This window comes from Xyrauchen texanus, chromosome 9, assembly GCF_025860055.1.
Source record: "Xyrauchen texanus isolate HMW12.3.18 chromosome 9, RBS_HiC_50CHRs, whole genome shotgun sequence".
NCBI lineage: Eukaryota > Metazoa > Chordata > Actinopteri > Cypriniformes > Catostomidae > Xyrauchen > Xyrauchen texanus.
Window position 1 is genome coordinate 38,374,426 of NC_068284.1, and position 19,329 is coordinate 38,393,754.

The 19,329-nt window shown below is 41.6% G+C and overlaps 1 protein-coding gene across 2 annotated transcripts in view; it reads right to left on the reverse strand.

The window, feature by feature from the left end:
- Positions 1-6,983: 6,983 nt before the first annotated feature.
- Positions 6,984-19,329, reverse strand: part of LOC127649463 (disco-interacting protein 2 homolog C-like) — a 70,166-nt gene continuing 57,820 nt past the window's right edge. Inside the window, exons 30-39 of one of the 2 annotated variants that reach the window (XM_052134556.1) lie at positions 18,980-19,110; positions 17,832-18,000; positions 17,471-17,641; positions 17,265-17,294; positions 15,103-15,164; positions 14,836-14,893; positions 14,676-14,750; positions 14,398-14,572; positions 11,693-11,816; positions 6,984-8,243 (exon numbers count right to left, since the gene is read on the reverse strand). In XM_052134556.1, coding sequence (XP_051990516.1) covers positions 7,991-8,243; positions 11,693-11,816; positions 14,398-14,572; positions 14,676-14,750; positions 14,836-14,893; positions 15,103-15,164; positions 17,265-17,294; positions 17,471-17,641; positions 17,832-18,000; positions 18,980-19,110 — 1,248 coding nt within the window. In that variant the 3' untranslated portion in view covers positions 6,984-7,990. The remainder of the gene's footprint in view (positions 8,244-11,692; positions 11,817-14,397; positions 14,573-14,675; positions 14,751-14,835; positions 14,894-15,102; positions 15,165-17,264; positions 17,295-17,470; positions 17,642-17,831; positions 18,001-18,979; positions 19,111-19,329) is intronic. The other variant, XM_052134557.1, reaches the window with a different exon arrangement.

Genomic DNA, 19,329 nt, shown 5'->3' on the forward strand with positions numbered 1-19,329 from the left:
ATGAAGAGAATAACGTTGATCATCTCCTAACAATTCCACATGTCAAGGTCTGGGTAGATTAGTTGGTAAGCAAACAATCAGTTCTCATGGTCAACGTGTTGAATGCAACACAAGCACGAGCTGGGTTAGAGCATCCCTGAAACGTCAAGGCTTGTGGGGTGCTCCCAGTCAACAGTGGTGAGTATCTACCGACAGTGGTCCGAGGAGGGACAAACCACAAACCACTAACAGGGCATTGGGCATGCAAAGCACGTAAACACCATTCCTTAGAATTTGCTTTCTTCAAGACAGCGATTCATCTCTTGTCTAGAAGCCTTCTATTACTTCGCCATCGACATACATTACGAGCTACGAGAAGACTCTCTTACCTGCAGTGTTCCGGCGAACATTAACTCCACCTCACCGCTTGATGCTTTGCTGGTGAACAGGCCGCTTCAGCATCCTGATTCCCTGCATCGCTTCTGAAGGAATTTTGTATCCTTATAAGCTATTGTTGATATTGTGTGTGTGTGTATGTGTATATATATATATATATATATATATATATATATATATATATATATATATATATATAACTAAAAGAGACGCTTACATGTTTGCATCTTTTTAAAGATGTCGTTCCATAAGCATTCCTTATGTAAGGGACACATCCCACCATCAGATCAGCATGATAGCTTCATTCACTGTCTGAGCTGCCCCATGCAGAGACAGCTCTCATAGAGACAGATTGCCATCACTGTGAGGGCATGAGTTTTAAGACACTGTGGCAGCGGGGGTGTGGTCAAGCGCCCGTCCGGGAGAGAAATCGGTAAGGGCGCTTACACCTGAGCTAAATTATGTCTAACACCTGTGTCTAATTGCAGTAAGCATGAGGAGAGCGGCATAAAAGAGCAGCAGCCACAGAGCCTCGGGGAAGAGAGTGCCTACACCCAGAGTAGCAACTAAAAGAACGTGTGTTGTACAATTGTGTATCGAACAGAAAGTGTGTAATTAAAGAATCTTACCTTGAAGCCAACGCTGGTTCCCGTGTCTTCCTTAGTGGAAAGCTTCACACTGGTGCCGAAACCCGGGAGTTAGCTGGAAAAAAATTTTTTTTCTGCAAATTATGGAACAGAGTCGCCCCATAGAGTCCTCCCAGCTGGCGGAAGTCCTCCAGTCCCTCGCTACTCTCCATCAGAGCCACCAACAGTCTCTGCTTGAGCTCCGACAGGACCAGGATCGTCGGTTCTTTGAGATAATGCGGGCTCAAGCAGAGGACCGGCTTGCTATCTGGAGCCTCCTCAGCCAGGAGGCCGCTCCAGACGCAGCCGCGACCCCGGACACCCGCGCCACACTGCCCCCACCCGCGCTACAGAAGATGGTCCGGAGGCGTTCCTGGACCTCTTTGAGCGCACGGCGGAAATTTGGGGTTGGCCGCGCGACCAGTGGGCAGCCCGCCTCGTCCCTCTCTTGTCCGGGGAAGCACAGCTCGCGGCACAACAACTTCCGGCAACAAGCCTTCTGGCTTATACCGACTTGAGGAGAGCCATCCTGCAACGGGTTGGTCGGAGCCCGGAAGAAAGTCGCCAGCTCTTCCGGGCCTTGAAACTGGATAAGTCCGACCGCCCGTTTGCGTTCGCCCAGCGGCTCCGTGATGCCTGTCGGAGGTGGCTGCTTGCGGGGGACCGCGACGTCGAGGAGCTCGTCGATCAGGTGGTACTGGAGCAGTTTGTCCAGCGCTTGCCCCGGAGAACAGCGGAGTGGGTCCAGTGCCACCGCCCGGCGTCGCTGGAGGAAGCCGTACGACTCGCGGAGGACCACATGGCGGCGATTCCAAGGGCGGATGAGCCCTCTTTCTCTCTCTCCCCTTCCCCTGTGTCTTCCCCTGTTTTTCTCCCCTCCCCTCTTCCCTCTCGCTCTGCTCTCTCCCCAGGGTCCGTTCCTGCCCCCCGAAGGCGCGGAGGATTCATGAGACCAACTTCCCGGCCGTGGGAGAACCCGCCTACCCCTTCCCCGTCCTTCAGCCGCTCTCCTCCTCAGGTGGGGGCGCCCGCCAGCATGGGTGTGGCCGTGGCGCCTGGGCCGGTCTGCTGGAGGTGTGGAGACCCGGACCACTTCCGGGATCAGTGTCCGCTGATGGAAATGGGGACGGTGGTGCGGGTCTCCGATGTCCCGCAGGCTGCCCCCGATCGGGCTGGAGCGTACCGTATAAGGATCCAGCGGGGTACATACCAAGCATTGTTGGATACCGGCTGTAACCGGACCACCATCCACCAACGCTTGGTTCAACCCGGGGCTTTGGGCTCAGCTAAACGGGTGAGGGTGAGGTGTGTGCATGGGGATGTTCACAAGTATCCCATGGTGACTTTGGCGATCAAATTCTGGGGAGAAAAACATAGTGTGGAGGCAGCGGTTAGTTCCTGCCTCACCCATCCGCTAATTTTGGGAACTGATTGGCCGAATTTTAGAAATTTATTGGAGGGAGTTTGTGCAGATGGGTCCTGCATGAAAGTGAAGAGATGTGTGATGTGCGATGCTTTGGCAGGGGAGGCGGAGCCGGGGCCGTCCTCGGCTGCTCCGAATGACGAGGGAAGTTCCCGGAGGGGGACTGCCCCTTGGAGCAGTCGCGGGATGAAACCCTTAAGCACGCTTTTGACCAAGTGAGAGTAATTGATGGTCAACAACTCCGGCCGGGTGTCGCCGTTTCATATCCATATTTTTCGCTTATTAAAGATCGGTTGTACAGAGTGACGCAGGATGCTCAAACAAAGGAGGAAGTGACACAATTATTGATTCCATGGAGCCGCCGGGAAATGGTTTTCCAGGCGGCTCACTATAATCCTATGGCCGGTCACCTAGGGGAAAGAAAGACACTTCTCCGTCTAATAGCCCGTTTCTATTGGCCGGGCATTGGCGGCGACGTCCGCAGGTGGTGTGCGGCGTGCCGCGAATGTCAGCTCGTAAACCCACCGGCCACCCCAATAGCGCCTTTACGCCCCCTTCCATTGATCGAGGTTCCCTTCGAAAGAATTGGAATGGACCTCGTCGGGCCATTAGAATGGACGGCACACGGACATCGCTTTGTGTTAGTCCTGATGGATTATGCAACGCGATATCCGGAAGCAGTGCCTTTGAGCAACATCTCAGCACGTAGTGTTGCAGGGGCACTCTTCAAAATAATCTCCTGGGTGGGGATTCCGAAAGAAATCCTCACCGACCAAGGCACTACTTTTATGTCACGAACACTTCGCGAACTTTACGAACTCTTGGGCATTAAGTCGATTCGCACTAGCGTCTACCATCCTCAGACAGATGGACTGGTGGAACGATTTAATAAGACGCTCAAAAATATGATTCATGAATTGCATACCGAAGACGCTAGAAATTGGGATAAGTGGCTGGACCCTCTGTTATTCGCGAGTACGAGAGGTCCCGCAAGCCTCCACGGGGTTCTCCCCATTTGAGCTGCTGTACGGGCGACGCCCACGCGGGTCCTCGGCGTCATCCGCGAAGCTTGGGAGGAGGGACCTTCTAATAGTAAAAACGAAATTCAATACGTTCTTGATCTTAGAGCAAAATTCCACACACTGGGGAAATTAACACAGGAGAATTTGCTCCAGGCTCAAGAACGCCAACGCTGGCTGTATGACAGGGGTGCTCAGCTACGGGAATTCACACCGGGAGATAAAGTGCTTGTATTACTCCCAACATCGAGCTCTAAATTACTTGCCAAGTGGCAAGGACCCTTTGAGGTCACACGACGAGTAGGGGATCTCGATTATGAGGTTAAATAATCACCTCAACCTCCTGAAATTATGGAGAGAAGAGGCGGCCTCTGTGACGTTGGCAACGGTAGTTCCGGAGAGGGCGGAGCTCGGACCAGAGGTAAACAAAGCCCGCAATCTCAACACCCCAGTTCCTTGTGGAGACCACCTCTCACCGCGCCAACTCGCAGAGGTTTCCGAATTACAAAAGGAGTTTGCAGACGTGTTTTCTCCTCTACCGGGCCGCACAAACATCATACATCACCATATCGAGACCGAGCCGGACGTGGTGGTACGTTGCCGCCCCTATCGCTTGCCCGAACATAAAAAGAAAGTAGTTCGAGAAGAATTGGACGCGATGCTTGAGATGGGAGTAATAGAAGAGTCCCACAGCGATTGGTCCAGCCCGGTCGTCCTTGTTACCAAGAGCGATGGGTCTGTACGTTTCTGTGTGGATTATAGGAAAGTCAACGCGGTGTCTAAATTTGACGCGTACCCAATGCCCCGTGTTGATGAACTGCTCGATCGGTTAGGTACGGCTCGATTTTATTCGACCTTGGATCTAACGAAGGGTTATTGGCAGATGCCCTTGACACCAATATCCCGTGAAAAAACGGCCTTCACCACGCCGTTCGGATTACACCAATTCGTGACGCTTCCTTTCGGTTTGTTCGGGGCACCAGCCACGTTTCAGCGTCTCATGGATAGGATCCTCAGACCGCATACTGCTTACGCTGCTGCCTATCTAGACGATATCATCATTTATAGCAATGATTGGCAGCGGCACATGCAACATCTGAGGGCCGTCCTGAGATCGCTGCGGCGGGCAGGGCTCACGGCAAACCCAAAAAAGTGCGCGGTTGGGCGTGTGGAGGTACGGTATCTGGGGTTCCAATTGGGTCATGGCCAGGTGCGTCCCCAAATTGACAAGACCGCGGCGATTGCGACTTGCCCTAGACCCAAGACCAAAAAGGAGGCGGGGCAGTTCCTGGGGCTGGCTGGCTATTACAGAAGATTTGTGCCTAATTATTCGGATGTCACCAGCCCGCTGACTGACCTCACTAAAAAGGGGGCTCCAGATCCGGTCTAATGGTCAGAGCAGTGCCAACAGGCGTTTACACAGATTAAAGCTGCACTTTGTGGGGGGCCGCTTTTGCATGCACCTGACTTCTCTCTCCCTTTTGTATTGCAGACGGACGCTTCAGACAGAGGGCTGGGGGCCGTACTCTCGCAGGTGGTGGAGGGGGAGGAGCGCCCGGTGCTGTACATCAGCCGGAAGCTCTCCTTGAGGGATTGGTTATTACTAGCCAATCAGAGGCACTGTTGAGTGAACACAGAGACTTGCTGCTTTACCATATGGAAAATCTGGTCTAATGTCAACTGGGCAAAAAGCACTTTTTTCCCCAGCCAGTAAACCTCCTTTTTAGGAGCTTGTCTCGACTTCGTGAGCATGCATGTGCACCTCACGAACATGCGCATTCTTCTGCGTCTTTCTCAGTTGAAACTGGAAGAACATTACTACTGAAGTAATTTCAGAGAATGCTGGGTTTTATGGCGTCAGCATCGCCATCATACCTGTTGCACATGAGATATCCCCTTTCCACATTGCGCTTGGAGCCTCAGGCGGATGCACATTGTGGTTTGGCTGCTCTAGCACCATGGACAGCACCGGCCTTCTACCAAAAGTGTAGAATTGGCTCAGAATTGGCTCAGTCGATTATGATCACCATTTTACAGGCTAGATCACCATCCACAAGATGCCTTTACACACTGAAATGGAATGTGTTCACTAATTGGTGCTTTTCACACCAAGACGAAGTAAACTGCCCATACCTGAAATTCATACATTTCTTTAAGAGAGATTGGAAGCAGGGCTCATTCAGTCGTTGCTCAAAGTTTATGTGGCGACTATATTTACATTTATGCATTTGGCAGACGCTTTTATCCAAAGCAAATTACAGTGCAATTATTACAGGGACAATCCCCCAGGATTAACCTGGAAGGGCACAGTGGTGGTGGCCGTGGGGTTCGAACCAGCGACCTTCTGATTAACAGCCCTGTGCTTTAGCCACTACGACACCACCACCACACATACGCAGACTATATCTGCGTATCATGTACCTGAAGCCGGCACCTCTATAGGCAAACATTATTTAAATCATAAAATTCCTCTAGGATGGCTAAATCCTCCTTGCCCGGCTACAGTCCCAACTTGGGACCTAGCCTTGGACCTGAAGTGCTCACAGGGCCTCCCTTCATGCCTCTGGAATTACACGTGCTTTCTCTTAAGACCGCATAACTGCTGGCTTTGGCCTCAGTAAAATGGGTCAGTGATTTACTAGCACTGTCAGTTGGTAATTCATGTCTGCAGTTTGGTCCGGGTCTTTCAAATACCACTGTCAAACCCAGGAAAGGCTATGTGCCTAAGGTTCTAACAACACCCTTCAGAGCACAGGTGGTTCACCTTCAAGCCTTTTTGCCTCCTACAATTAAATTTGGATGAGGAACAGTCCTTGCATTGTTATGTCCTTTGTGAGGGCTACATTCATATGTTGAGCGCACCCACCAATTCAGACTGCCTGAGCAGCTCTTTGTGGGCTATGGAGGACGCATGAAAGGAATGTCCATCTCTAAGCAAAGACTTTTCTCACTGGATCATTGATGCGAGTCGATTACGAGTCGCAGGGTGCGAAATGCCCAATTGGTGTTAAAGTACACTCAAATAGAGGTATGGCCTCTTCTTAGGCATGGACGAACAGTGTCCTTACAAGACATATGTTTTGCAGCAGGATGGTTTTCTGCTGTGAAACCCTGGGTCCTGACATACCTTAGTCTGCACTGCTAAAGAACAAAAGAAAAAAAAAACAGTAATGAGCCCAAGCTAAACCCCTTTTTTTTGGCCACCTGGTCAGGCTGGAACACTAACTTAAACCATCTACAACCAGCTTAGGCTGGTTTTAGCTGTTTTTCAGCAGAGTGTGTTGTATAGAAGTTGTACATAAAGTCAGGGCCGATATGGAGGATTTCAGGGAAGATGTTTATTGTAGTGATTCTGGTTGTTATTGTCTTCAGTCGCCTCACTGAGGGATGTTTGGTTAAGAGGTGATGTGTAGATGTAGGATAGGCTTTAAGTGGGCTTGCAATAAGTCAGTAGCTTGGCCCAAGGAGACAGCAATTCACACACTTTTCAGCTCAGTCAATTTGCCGTAGCTAGGTACAGTATAGGAAAATACTGTGATTGGAACTCAGTGTTGGTGCATTGATGTAATGTGTCTACTAGATGACAGAGAATGTAGAATGTGAGCCCCTCTTTCACAAATGTTGGCAAGACAGCTTTCACAATAAGAATAGTTGAAAATATTTTATTGACATATGAAAAGACATTGTGACTGAATCAAAGTGCTCTAGTTTCTTACAAGGTCAAGAAAGCTTCAAAAATAAATAAAGATATGATAAACATATTTTGCATATGTCCTCTCTCTCTGTCATTCCTTTAATTTCTCTAGCTATAAACATAAAACAATATAGATCAACTGCATCAAGGCCATTCATCTAGAATGCAAATTCTAGTTGACACTGCTCTGTATTCTCACAGTGCAGAAATGATCTTTTTCACAGACATGATAAAATAGCCTTAAATATGATACTTTTTCACAAACATGATACTGCAAAAGCAAGACACAATTAAAAACAAAACTGAACCAATTTCTGTAAATAATTAACAGTTATGAAATGTCAACATTAGTGTCTGTAAAATTATAACAAACATGCTAAATGAGTTGCTATGTGACATACTAAAACAACTTGGAAAATGTTTATTAACAAAGACAACGATAAGCATAAAACATCAATATGCCAAGAAAGAGCACATAGAAGCCCAAATATGACATGTATATATTTAGATGTGATTGCAGTTATAAAAACACAAATTACATGAATTTAGTTGGCAACAGCAATATATAAAAATTATTTGTTCTTTAAATCAAAACGTAATACACAAGATAAAAAAGCAACACTATCGAAATAATAAGCAACAAAAACAAAAAATAAAAAATAAAAATTGAAGATATGCTACAGCAGTCCTTTCAAGTCCCTCTGTGAATAAGTGCGTGTATGTGTGTGTTTGCTATTTTGAGGGAGCTCAATCTACTGCTGATAGGCTGACAGAAGTGCTGACAGTATGAGGGTAGTGCTGGAAATCATTGTTGTCGCACCTGTATTTATGACAATGAGCCTCTCTCATGTTTCTACATGTTGTAAGCCACGTATATGGGGTCAAGCTGGTCGGCAAGGAAGCCATCTCGCAGGTGCATGCGCTGCTTCTCTCCACGAGAGTTGATGGGAATTACACCCGTATCCACGACTACCACCACACCCACAATCAAGTAATGTTCCTCTAGAACTACATTAGTTACCATAGGAACCAGATCTAGAGCGTCCAGCTCGGAACCGTCCAATTCCACCACCACCACTAAGAGATTAGTCCATGTGAACACCGCACTGAGAGAAAGAGGGAGAGAGTTAGGCCCAAACATGCTCTATGGAAGTATGTGAATGCAAATGCTTCTAGCTAGTTGGATTACATGTGTAGTTGTGTTCCAAAATGTGTACAAATTTACATGAATAATTTGAAATTTATGGTCTGCACTTATATAGAGCCTTTTTAAACTTAACGGTATTCAAAGTGCTTTACACTGCATCTCATTCACCCATTCACACACCAATGACAGCAGAGCTGCCATGCAAGGCTCTAGTCTACCATTGGGAGCTACTTGAGGTTCAGTGTCTTGCTCAAGGACACTTCGGCATGTATGTCGTGTGGGCCGGGAATTGAACCAACCCTGCGTTTAGTGGACAACCCGCTCTACCACCTGAACCACAGCAGCCCCCGAGGGTAATTTATAACTGAACTATGTGTGGCATTCTTAAGACTTGCCCCAAGCGATGGTACATTTACTCTAAGGTCAACTACTGTCATGGTGGAGCAACAGTTTAAAGAGAGAATCTTGCGGAGCAAGTTAGTTGTCATTTTGAATAATAACACAACCTGTTTAAAGGGATAGTTCACCCAAAAATTTTAAGATTCTCATAATTTTCACATGCTGTCTCAAACTTGTATGACTTTCTTTTTTCTATGGATCACAAAAAAATATTTTGAAGGATGTGTTTTTGTCCATACAATTTAAATCAATGGGGTCCAAAACTTTCAAGCTCCAAAAAGAACATAAAAGCAGCATAAATTTATGACTCAAGTGGTTTAATCCACATCCACAATTACGTTGTCATTTAGCAGATGCTTTTATCCAAAGCGACTGACAAATGAGGAATATGTTCCATGTCTTCTGAAGGGATACGATCGCTTTGGGTGAGAAATTAAGTCCTTATTTACTATAAATCTTGACATCTGCCCCAATTGGAACAGAGATGGGTGATTCTTTGATGCTGCATGCGGTTGCCAGGTATTCAATCCTGGTATTATTATTAGAGCTGTCAATTGATTAAAAAATGTAATCGAATTAATTACATGGTGTCCCGATTAATCGCGATTAATCACATTTAATCGCATATACAAATATTTGCTGAGAAAGCCCCTCATATAACAATAATTCAATATATAATGATGAAATTATACATAGTTATCTTTAAATACTTAAAAATTAATATATATAAATAAAAAATATTCAGATAATTAAAATGCATTACATTCTTGTAGCAGAAGAGTTAATCATTGATAAGACGATACAAAAAGCAGCTTTAGCATACAATGTATTGTTTACTACCATATTATTGAACATTAGCCAATCATTAGCATACAGTTCACAGCAATCCATTTCACAAGTGAATTTGTCAATCAGTTCGAGATTTGTTATGAGGGCTTGTTTAAAGACCCGTCAATTTACACCTGCGTCAGACATGCTTGTGTAGCTTCTCGGGTGCATTGTGTCATAAACGTACAATTTTTAGGTCACTGTGTCAAGTTAAATATAGTTCAATACTTAGAACATCTTGAGATTCCTTAAAGTTCGAATTTGCGCTCCATCAAGTGTTTTGAACGCAAGAACGTAACGCATGTCTGTGTTGTTCTGCCTGCTGGATGGTTGTTTTCTTCACTGTATAAACTGCGCGTTGCCCATACAGCTGAAATTTCAATTACTGTCCTCTGGAGTAACAGGTGGTACTAAAAGCTTGCATTTCTCAGGAATCTTCCTTATTATGGTACGGGGGCATTGCGCTTAATTCAACAGCCCTAATTATTATACATCATTGTGTTTATCAACCTTTTGCAACCACGGTACATTTTAAAATTATTGTCAAAAAACTAAATCCACGACTATGATTTTAACTTGCGTCTGCATTTTTTAAATAGCCCAACTGGGTGTGAAAATTAAGAACCTGGCATCCCTGTGTTTGGTTTGTGTACAGAGCTATTTGTATGTGTCAAGCGCGTGGAAGTGGTGAAGGAGCTTCTCTCATTAATGCGTGAAGGAGTGTGCGAACGTCAAGATGTATAGTGATTAAGGATTTGAAGGAATATTCCAAGTGCAATACAAACAAAGCTCAGCGACAGCATGTGGCATAATATTAATTGCCACAAAAATGTATTTTGACTTGCTCATCATTTACTTTAAAAAAGTAAAAATGGGGCCTTGGTAGCTCAGCGAGTATTGACGCTGACTACCACCCCAGGAGTTGTGAGTTCGAATCCAGGGCGTGCTGAGTGAATCCAGCCAGGTCTCCTAAGCAAAACAAATTGGTCCGGTTGCTAGGGAGGGTAGAGTCACATGGGGTAACCTCCTCATGGTCACGATTAGGGGTTCTCGCTCTCAATGGGTAGGGGTAAATAGTGCATGGATCGCAGAGAGTAGCATGAGCCTCCACATGCTGTGAGTCTCTGCGAGTGACGCGATAGATGCGCGGATTGACTGTTTCAGAAGCAGAGGCAACTGAGACTTGTCCTTTGCCACCCGGATTGAGGTGAGTAACCGGGCCACCACGAAGATCTACTAAGAAGTGAGAATTCAGCATTCCAAAGGAAAAATGGCACTTACTACAATGGGAGTGTGAATGGGGTAAACGTTAAAATACACTTTTCAAAAGTATATCCACAAAACATAAACAATGTGTTTTAACATGATTTTAGCGTGATAAAATCACTTACTAACCTTTTCTGTGTAAAGTTATAGCCAATTTTACAAAGCAATTAAAAAAAAAAAAATAACTAAAATGACTGTAAAAATTATTTTTTAAACAACGTACAGCTCAAATAATACATGAGTTTTAACAGAAGTATTAATGTAAGTGATTTAATAAAATTATCATTTTCACATTTCCACCTTTAAATCCTAAAAAATTGGCCCATTGAATTACATTGTGAGTGCTTCACTGTAACTTCGACTTTTGCTTCTTTTTTAAAGGATGGAAATTTGAAATCATTTTTTGTGGTAATCAACTTTATGCCAAAAATGTTGTTGATTGAGCTTAACTAATCCAGACCATTCCTTTACATTTGGGTCCGTTTCTCACCCAAAGTGATTGTATCACTTCAGAAGACATGTAATAAACCACTGCCAACCAGCCACAACATTTTTAGACGTCTTCATGTCCTTTTTGGAGTTTGAAAGTTTTGAAATCCATTGACTTACATAACAAAAATACATTATGCGTCCTACAAATATCTTTCTTTGTTTTCTGCCGAAGAAAGAAAGTCATAAGCGTTTGAGATAGCATACTAATGAGTAAATTATGAGAGAATACCATCTTTGTTGAACTAACCCTTAAATGGCACTGACATTTGAAGGTTGCTCTATCGACCCATTGAATACTTGGGTTTCTTACTGTCACGGTAACAAAAGAACATATGCTAAACATCTAAAACCGGACAGCAAGCTTGCAATGTGTTGACCGAGCGTTTTGTGGAGATGTGTATAAGTGTGTGTATGTGTTCTCACCATTCTGTTATATTCCGGTGTGCTCTGATAATGGATGTTTCAATGTCAATTGGATGGTATTTCATCCCTCTCAGCTCCATGACTTCATCCAGCGCTCCCACCACATAAAGGGCATCATGCCTCTCTGAACACACACACAAATCAGTTGTTTTAACAAGTAATCATGAATGACTCTTTGAAGGAATCATTCTTGTTCACTTCCATGCACTGACTCAAAGCATTGACTGATTTGACTGCTTTTTCATTGCTTCAAAATCTGAAAATAGCATTGGATGGTCGAAGTAATTGAACTAATACGCCCCTGCAATTAGGATTACCTTTCTAGCCAGAAAGCCAATGTTATTTGATGTTTAGACTTTAAAAATCTTAGTTGGTGCTTTGGTACAGCCTCATTTTGATTTTGCTACTTTTCTTTTGGTATATCAGCATTTCTCAGTGTACTAAAGGCAAACTACAGAAGTTTAAAATGAACTGCTCAGGTTAATATGAAAAACTAATTCCCCTACTCATCTGGATACAAACTATTTTAAGGATCTTGGTGTCTTGCCAACTGAGAAAAAGCTATTATAATAAAATGGGGTCATACCAATACAATTTTAAATAATTCTGTTACAAGGAATTTAGCCAGCTATTTCAACTTGGTAACATATCATCATAAATATGCCACAAGTGGTTGTCTCTGTACAAAAAAGTAACCATGCATATTTAAAAGAATAGTTCACCCAAAAAGAAGAATTGCCTCATCATTTACTCACCCACATGCCATCCCAAATGTGTATGACTTTCTTTCTTCTGCTGAAGACAAACATATATTTTTAGAAAAATATCTCAGCTTTTTAGGTCCATACAATGCAAGTAAATGGTGGCAAGAACTTTGAAGCTCAAAAAAGCACAAAAAGGCAGCATAGTAAACCACTGCATTGGTTAAATTCATGTCTTTGGAAGTGATATAATAAGTCCTTTTTACTATAAATCAACATTTACACTTTCACATTCTTTTTCTTTTGTTTTTGGCAATTTGCATTCTTTGTGCATATCGCCATCTATTGGGCATGGAGGAGAATACTAGGGACTTAAATATTGATCTGATTCTCACCCAAACCACATCATATAGTGAGGGTTGGGAGGGTTACTTTTGAAATGTATTCCACTACAGATTACAGAATACATGCTGTAAAATGTCATTTGTAACATATTCCTTTAGATTACTCAAGGTCAGTAACATATTCTAAATACTTTGGATTACTTCTTCAGCACTGGTAGATTTTTTCACTTGTTTTGACTATAAAAACTCCTCCAGTACAGTAAGACAAAATACACATGCTGAAAATACATTCTCTGAAAAACCTAAATATCATATAGAGTGTTGTTTCTAAAACAAGATAAATCTAATTGATCTTGTTTTAAGGATTTTTAGATATTTTACAGGAAAAAAAAAATGCCAAAATTATTATCAAGAATATGTTTTTGCCCTAATATCAATGGTCTTACTAGAAAAAATTAATTATGATCCAACGTGAATGTTCTTGATAACAAAATGGCAAGAAATAGCATTTTAGCTTAGCGTAAAGCTGACAATTTACACAAGGTTTATTTCTATTTCTTCTGCTCCAAACTGACTTCTCTGTCTGTTTGTATGAATGTAACACATCATAAGAAATTGTTTCACCACTGTTCAAATGTACTTTGGATTGCATCATTTATATGTATCTATGTTTTTCATCTGAAAGGACTAAATATAAAAAATAAAAAAAAATGACAATAAAATGCAAAGTAATCTTTTCAAAAATCAAAATACTTTTTGAATGTAACTGTATTCTAACTACCAATTATTTAAATTGTATCTGTAGTGGAATACAGTTACTTATATTTTCTATTTTAAATACGTAATCCTGTTACATGTATTTCGTTAGTCCCCAACCCTATATAAAGCTTCTGAATATATGGATTAAACCACTGGAGTCATATGGATTAATTTTAAGCTGCTCTTTATATACTTTTTGGAACTTCAAAGTTCTGGCCACCATTTCCTTGCATTGTATGGACCTAGAGAGCTGAGATATTTAAATAATAATAACTGTGTAGAGCAAAAGAAAGAAAGTCTTACACTTCTGGAATGGCATGAAGGTGAGTAAATGATGAGAGAATTTTCATTTTTGAGTGCACTATCCCTTTAAGAGGTCTATGGGGGAAAATGCTGTGCCTTTATTTAAAAGTACAATTGTTTGAAATAGATTATCAGAGCTTCTAAAATACATACAAAAGATGGCTTTTTGTAATTGATTTTTGTAATACTATATGTTATGGATAGCCTCCTCCCATCTTTTATGCCCATAGAGGACTACAATGAAAATAAGCCTTTGGCTTTATTGTGTTTTTCCCCTTAAACTTTTTTTATTTTTATTCAATGGAATGGTGTAAATATAATTTTTGTAAATTTTATACAAAATTGTCCAATAAATCAAATCAAAATACATGCTGCCACCTACTGGTCTAATGATGTAACCTACAGAAAGGGTGACTGAACTAATCAGTGAATGAATCTTCATTTATACTGCTAAATAGATTCAAAAGATTTGAGTAACTGGGATGAATCAAAATCCCAATGTTCAACCAAAACAAATATCTACACTCTTTAAACCTCTCTCTACTCACACAGTTGTCCTTATCTGTGACAAAAAGAACAATAAACATTGAACACACACCTCCACTTGCATCTGTGAGGTCAGTTCTGCGCAGAAACCCCAGGTATCCGGTTCTGGCCCAAACAGTCTGAGTGTCTCCAAAGCTCAACTTGGCTCCGAAATGATCCGAACGCACATTTTCCTCTCCAAACACAGTGAAGTATCCGCTGGCATTCTGTGGACTATGGACCCAGATCTGCACCACAGATGCACATTTCACAGTGACTTTGTGGTAATAGACACACAAAAGACCAAACGATATTATTTGATCTGCTAATCAAGAAAAAGTATGGTCTAACCTCCCCTAAGTGAGAGTCTCCGATTGGTCCCTTAGTCTCTGGGTTAGCGATGATGATGCGTACACCTGGTAAAATCTGTAAATGAAAAAACAAAAATCCTTAAAATATGTAATGTTTATTTCTTTAAGGACATAGACAGAGGATTGTTTCATTGTCTTACCTTCCCTGATTCCATGAGAGGTAGACTGTGTGGAGATCCTCTTTCAACAAGTCTCACCCTACAACCAATGGAACAAAAATCTTTACAAAAAGTACTGAGCTGGTATCAAGGTACAGTGATGGCATCAGATGACAATATAATGCCACTTGGATATATAACATTGTACAGAATTGTTACCTTATACAATGGAATTTCCAGGGATTTAAAGAATACCATGGTACAATTTTCTGAGTGGAAATAATTCAATTCTTAATGTGTGTGTCTTGCCTGTCATGTCTCAGTGCTCTCATGTCCACATAGACAGTTGTGGGATCAGGTCCTGATGTCCCCTGCACAAACAAACAAATCACCTTCTATAAATAACAGTCAAATATACAGTAAAATGTAAAGCATCATGGTCATCTAATTTGCATTAAAAGTCCCGAAAGTGTAGGTAGTAATACTTCACAATTGAAATAATAGATCCTTTTTATGTTTGAGTAATGAGAGTATAATAATGATTTTTTTTTTCCTGTTGTGATTGAGAATTAGGGGTAAAATGTGCATAACTGTCATAAAAATAATGTCAAAATGTTAAAAAAAATCTTACTGGACCCAAAAACAGGCTTCACTTTCTATATGCAAAATTAGCTTCTTTTAAGTAAAATAGGACCAGGACATTTTCTTCACAGGTTTTGTGAAAATAATGGAATTATTCAAAGTAAGGACTACTTATTAACTACTTTTAACATTTCCAAAGCAACAACACAATGATTTTGTATTATGTTCTTTTTACATTTAAAAGAACATAATACATATGTACACCCCGCACACGTACATTACGGTACAGACAGAGCACGATGTTTAACAGCTGTAACTTATAGCACATGAAACTTGGAGCTTCTGTTGATGGCAATTTATTAGAATTCCTTATTTATTAAAATCGGTTGCAAATATTACTTTGGTCAAAAGCAGATAGTTTAAAGGGGTCATGTCATGTGTCAAATTTTCCTTGATATTTTGACAAATAAGTGGTCATTCTACTATAAAAACTTCTTGTATATTTAAGAACTCAAAACTGAATCCCCAATGCAATAAAAGCATTTATTGAAACCAAGCTGCAAAAATGCCTCATTCTCTTCTTCCGCAACTTCTCAACATCACTATGGGGCTCATTAATTCATGACCGCCTCTACAGCAACAACATCAACGCCTACATTACATCATCGTACCATTGGCCCAGCCTACTGGGAATCAGTTTGGAAACAGAGAGAGAGCAGGACGGACAGGTCTGGTGTGGCCTAATAACTATTCCTCAACACCAAAAGGGACCCATCTGGACTATTTAGAATCATTTTTGTAAATAAACATGCAGTAGACAGACAGTAGACCGACAGTAGACAATTGTCATGTATCTTAAGCTGCTTTTAAAACATGGTGTCAAGTTACAACTCTGAAGAGGAGACTCTGTTCAATTAATATACAGACTAGGATAGTCTGAGGACATGTGCTAAATTTGATAAATTTCCTCTGGTCAACAGCAAATAAAAATATTATTTATTTCGACTGTAATTGACAGAAGAAATATGTACTGCTTATTTTGTCCACTAGATGGAGCAGCAAGTTAAGAAATTCAATTAAATCCTCTGACTTTAATTTATTGCTCTTGTAATGTAATATCTGTGCAGTAAAAATAGCAACAGCTATCCAACAAATAAACCTCAGGGAAGATAATAAAATATATGTAATTTTAAGTTTATAATTAAAATATGATTTATATTGTCAAGCCGAATCTCGCCGCCTCCTTTCCATTAATCCCGGGTTTCGGTACCAGTGTAAAGAGATTATTGGAAAAGAAGAAGGCAAGAACCAGCTTGACAATATAAGTAAGTTTCATCATAAAATTAACCAAAAAGTCAAACACACACACGGGTGTCGGACAACTGTCCATCAATCTCTCTCTCTCTCCACTCTCTCCCACTGCCACTCCGTGTTGGCCTTTCCCACTCTTTTTTTAAATGTTTTGTTAATTTGGCACGATCGTCGTTACGGCATGTAGGTGCCACACTTTTTTTTGTTTCCCTCCCCTTGTCCCCTCCGTCATCCAGGTAGACAGGGATGACCTGCCGGCAGACGGGGCGGAATCACGACCCGGCCCCGCCCTCCACCCTGCCACAATATATAAAGAGTATGTCATGACACCTTTAAACTGTAGGCATTTATGTGTCTTGTTTACAGCTGCATGACGTCTAAATGTTGCTATGGTTATCACTATGTCAACTTCTGTACACAGAATGCAAATTTGCGGATTGACTCCCCCCCAAGTATGTTTTTCACTCCCAAAACTTTGCAGTGTGTATGCACCCAATAATGCATCTCATGGGAGGAGATCAGATAAACGAAGAACAGTATGGGGTTTGATATGATGATCAGATGAAGATCAGTCATACCTGTTCAGCAAGCTTCCCCAACCTATGAGGCTAAATGAGGAGAGGGGGAGGAAAAGAAGAGGCAGATGTGATGAACAAATATGATGTTAAAAATAAGACAAAATCAACTTCATGAAAAAAATTAATAAAAAAAAAAACTGAACAGTGGGGGTGTAATGAGACTATGACATCAGATTTGATTCTATATGAACATATTCTGCACTGACCTGTAAGCAGATTGCGAGATTGACCCTGCAGCCGAATGCAGTGCTTACTGCACGGGGATGCAGCCCCACATCCTTAAAGAGCTTACAGAAGGACTGAGTCAGAGAAACACGAGGCCTCTCCTCTGCCACAACCACACACGAACGCACACGGATCAGGTCCAGCCCACGGGCCTAAGAGAGAAAAATACACACACAGCCGTACATTATGAAGTAGATTTAATGCCATGTCTGAGTATGTGTGCCTACTTCTTTAGCTATAGGGGCAGAATTGTTGGGGACATTCAGGGACATGCTCATTTGGAAAATCACAAAAAAGCAAATATTGTTTTTGAACATTCCAAAGTTGCGAATACAAACACACCTTTAGAGGGTCCGTGAGAGAGCTGAGTGATCTCGTGCAGAGCTCCATCACAGAGTATGAACAGAATGTGTCTCGGACTTTAAACTGACTGACGGACTGCAGCCACAGAGCTGGATTCACCTCTAGATCCATTGGAGAGATCAAAACAGATTGCTGCCCTGCATACACACTACAGACACACACACACACACACACACACACACACACACACAGATTTACATAAAGGACAGAGTGTTTGTTTGTTAGTGATTTAACACCATGTCAGCTTCTGTGGCTATTTTAGTGGCGAAAAACAAGTAAAAATACCATAAAAGGTATAGTGATTCAAATAACTTTATACATTTTTAAAGATATAATTTCACTAAACACTCTAAAACTGATCCAGTCCTGACTTCCTCAAGGAATTAAACCTAGCACAATCCAATAAAATATGGACTTTTCCTGATAAGAACAGAGCATAATGTGCAAAATATTTAGTTTAACGTAGCATTTTTATTTAGGTAAGATGATGCAGGAGATAGGTGCTTTAAGATATATTCTGTGTTTAATACAAGTTCATCTAAATCTACAGCATTTGTGGCATAATGTTGAATACCACAAAAAAATATTTTGACTCCTTTTCTTAAAAAGCAAAAATCGAGGTTACAGTGAGGCATTTAAAATGGAAGTGAATGGGGCTAATTTTTGGAGGGTTTAAAAAGGCAGAAATTCAAAGCTTACAATTTTATAAAAGCATTTACATTAATTCTTCAGTTAAAACTCATGTATTTGAGCTGTAAAGTTTTTTAAATCGTAATTTTTACAGATTGTTGACATAGCATATTCATGGCAGCGAAGTTGTAAAATTAGCTATAACTTTGCACAGAAAAGGTTAGTAAGTGATTTTATCACACTAAAATCATTTTAACAAGCATATTGTTTATGTCTTGTGGCTATACTTTTGAAACAGTGAGTATTTTAACGTTTACGGATTAGCCCCCATTCACTTTCATTGTAAGATTTTTGTGTTTTTTTAAAGAAAAGGAGGGGCAAGTCTAAATGCACTTTTGTGGTAATCAATATTATGCCACCAATGCTTTCCAGTTAAGTTTAACTTGTATTGAACCTGGAATATTCCTGTAACACCTGTTAGCTAAGGTGGTCCGTACCTGCAGAGACACCAAAGGACGAAGCCGAGGCCGCAGTAGGGGTCAAGACAGATGGCCACCTCACGAGAGGGATACAACTCACATTGCAGTTTAATAGAGCGACACAGAGCACTGGTGGCATTGTGAGACATCTTCAGAGAGAGAAAGAACAGATCATTTATTTTTTTAATAAACAATAAAAAAAATTAGCACTTTATTAGGTAGATATACACCAATCAGCCACAACATTAAAACCACCTGCTTAATATTGTGTAGGTCCCCCTCGAGCCACCAGAGCAGCGCCAATCCGCATCTCTGAATAGCATTCTGAGATTATATTCTTCTCACCACAATTGTTAGAGAGTGGTTAT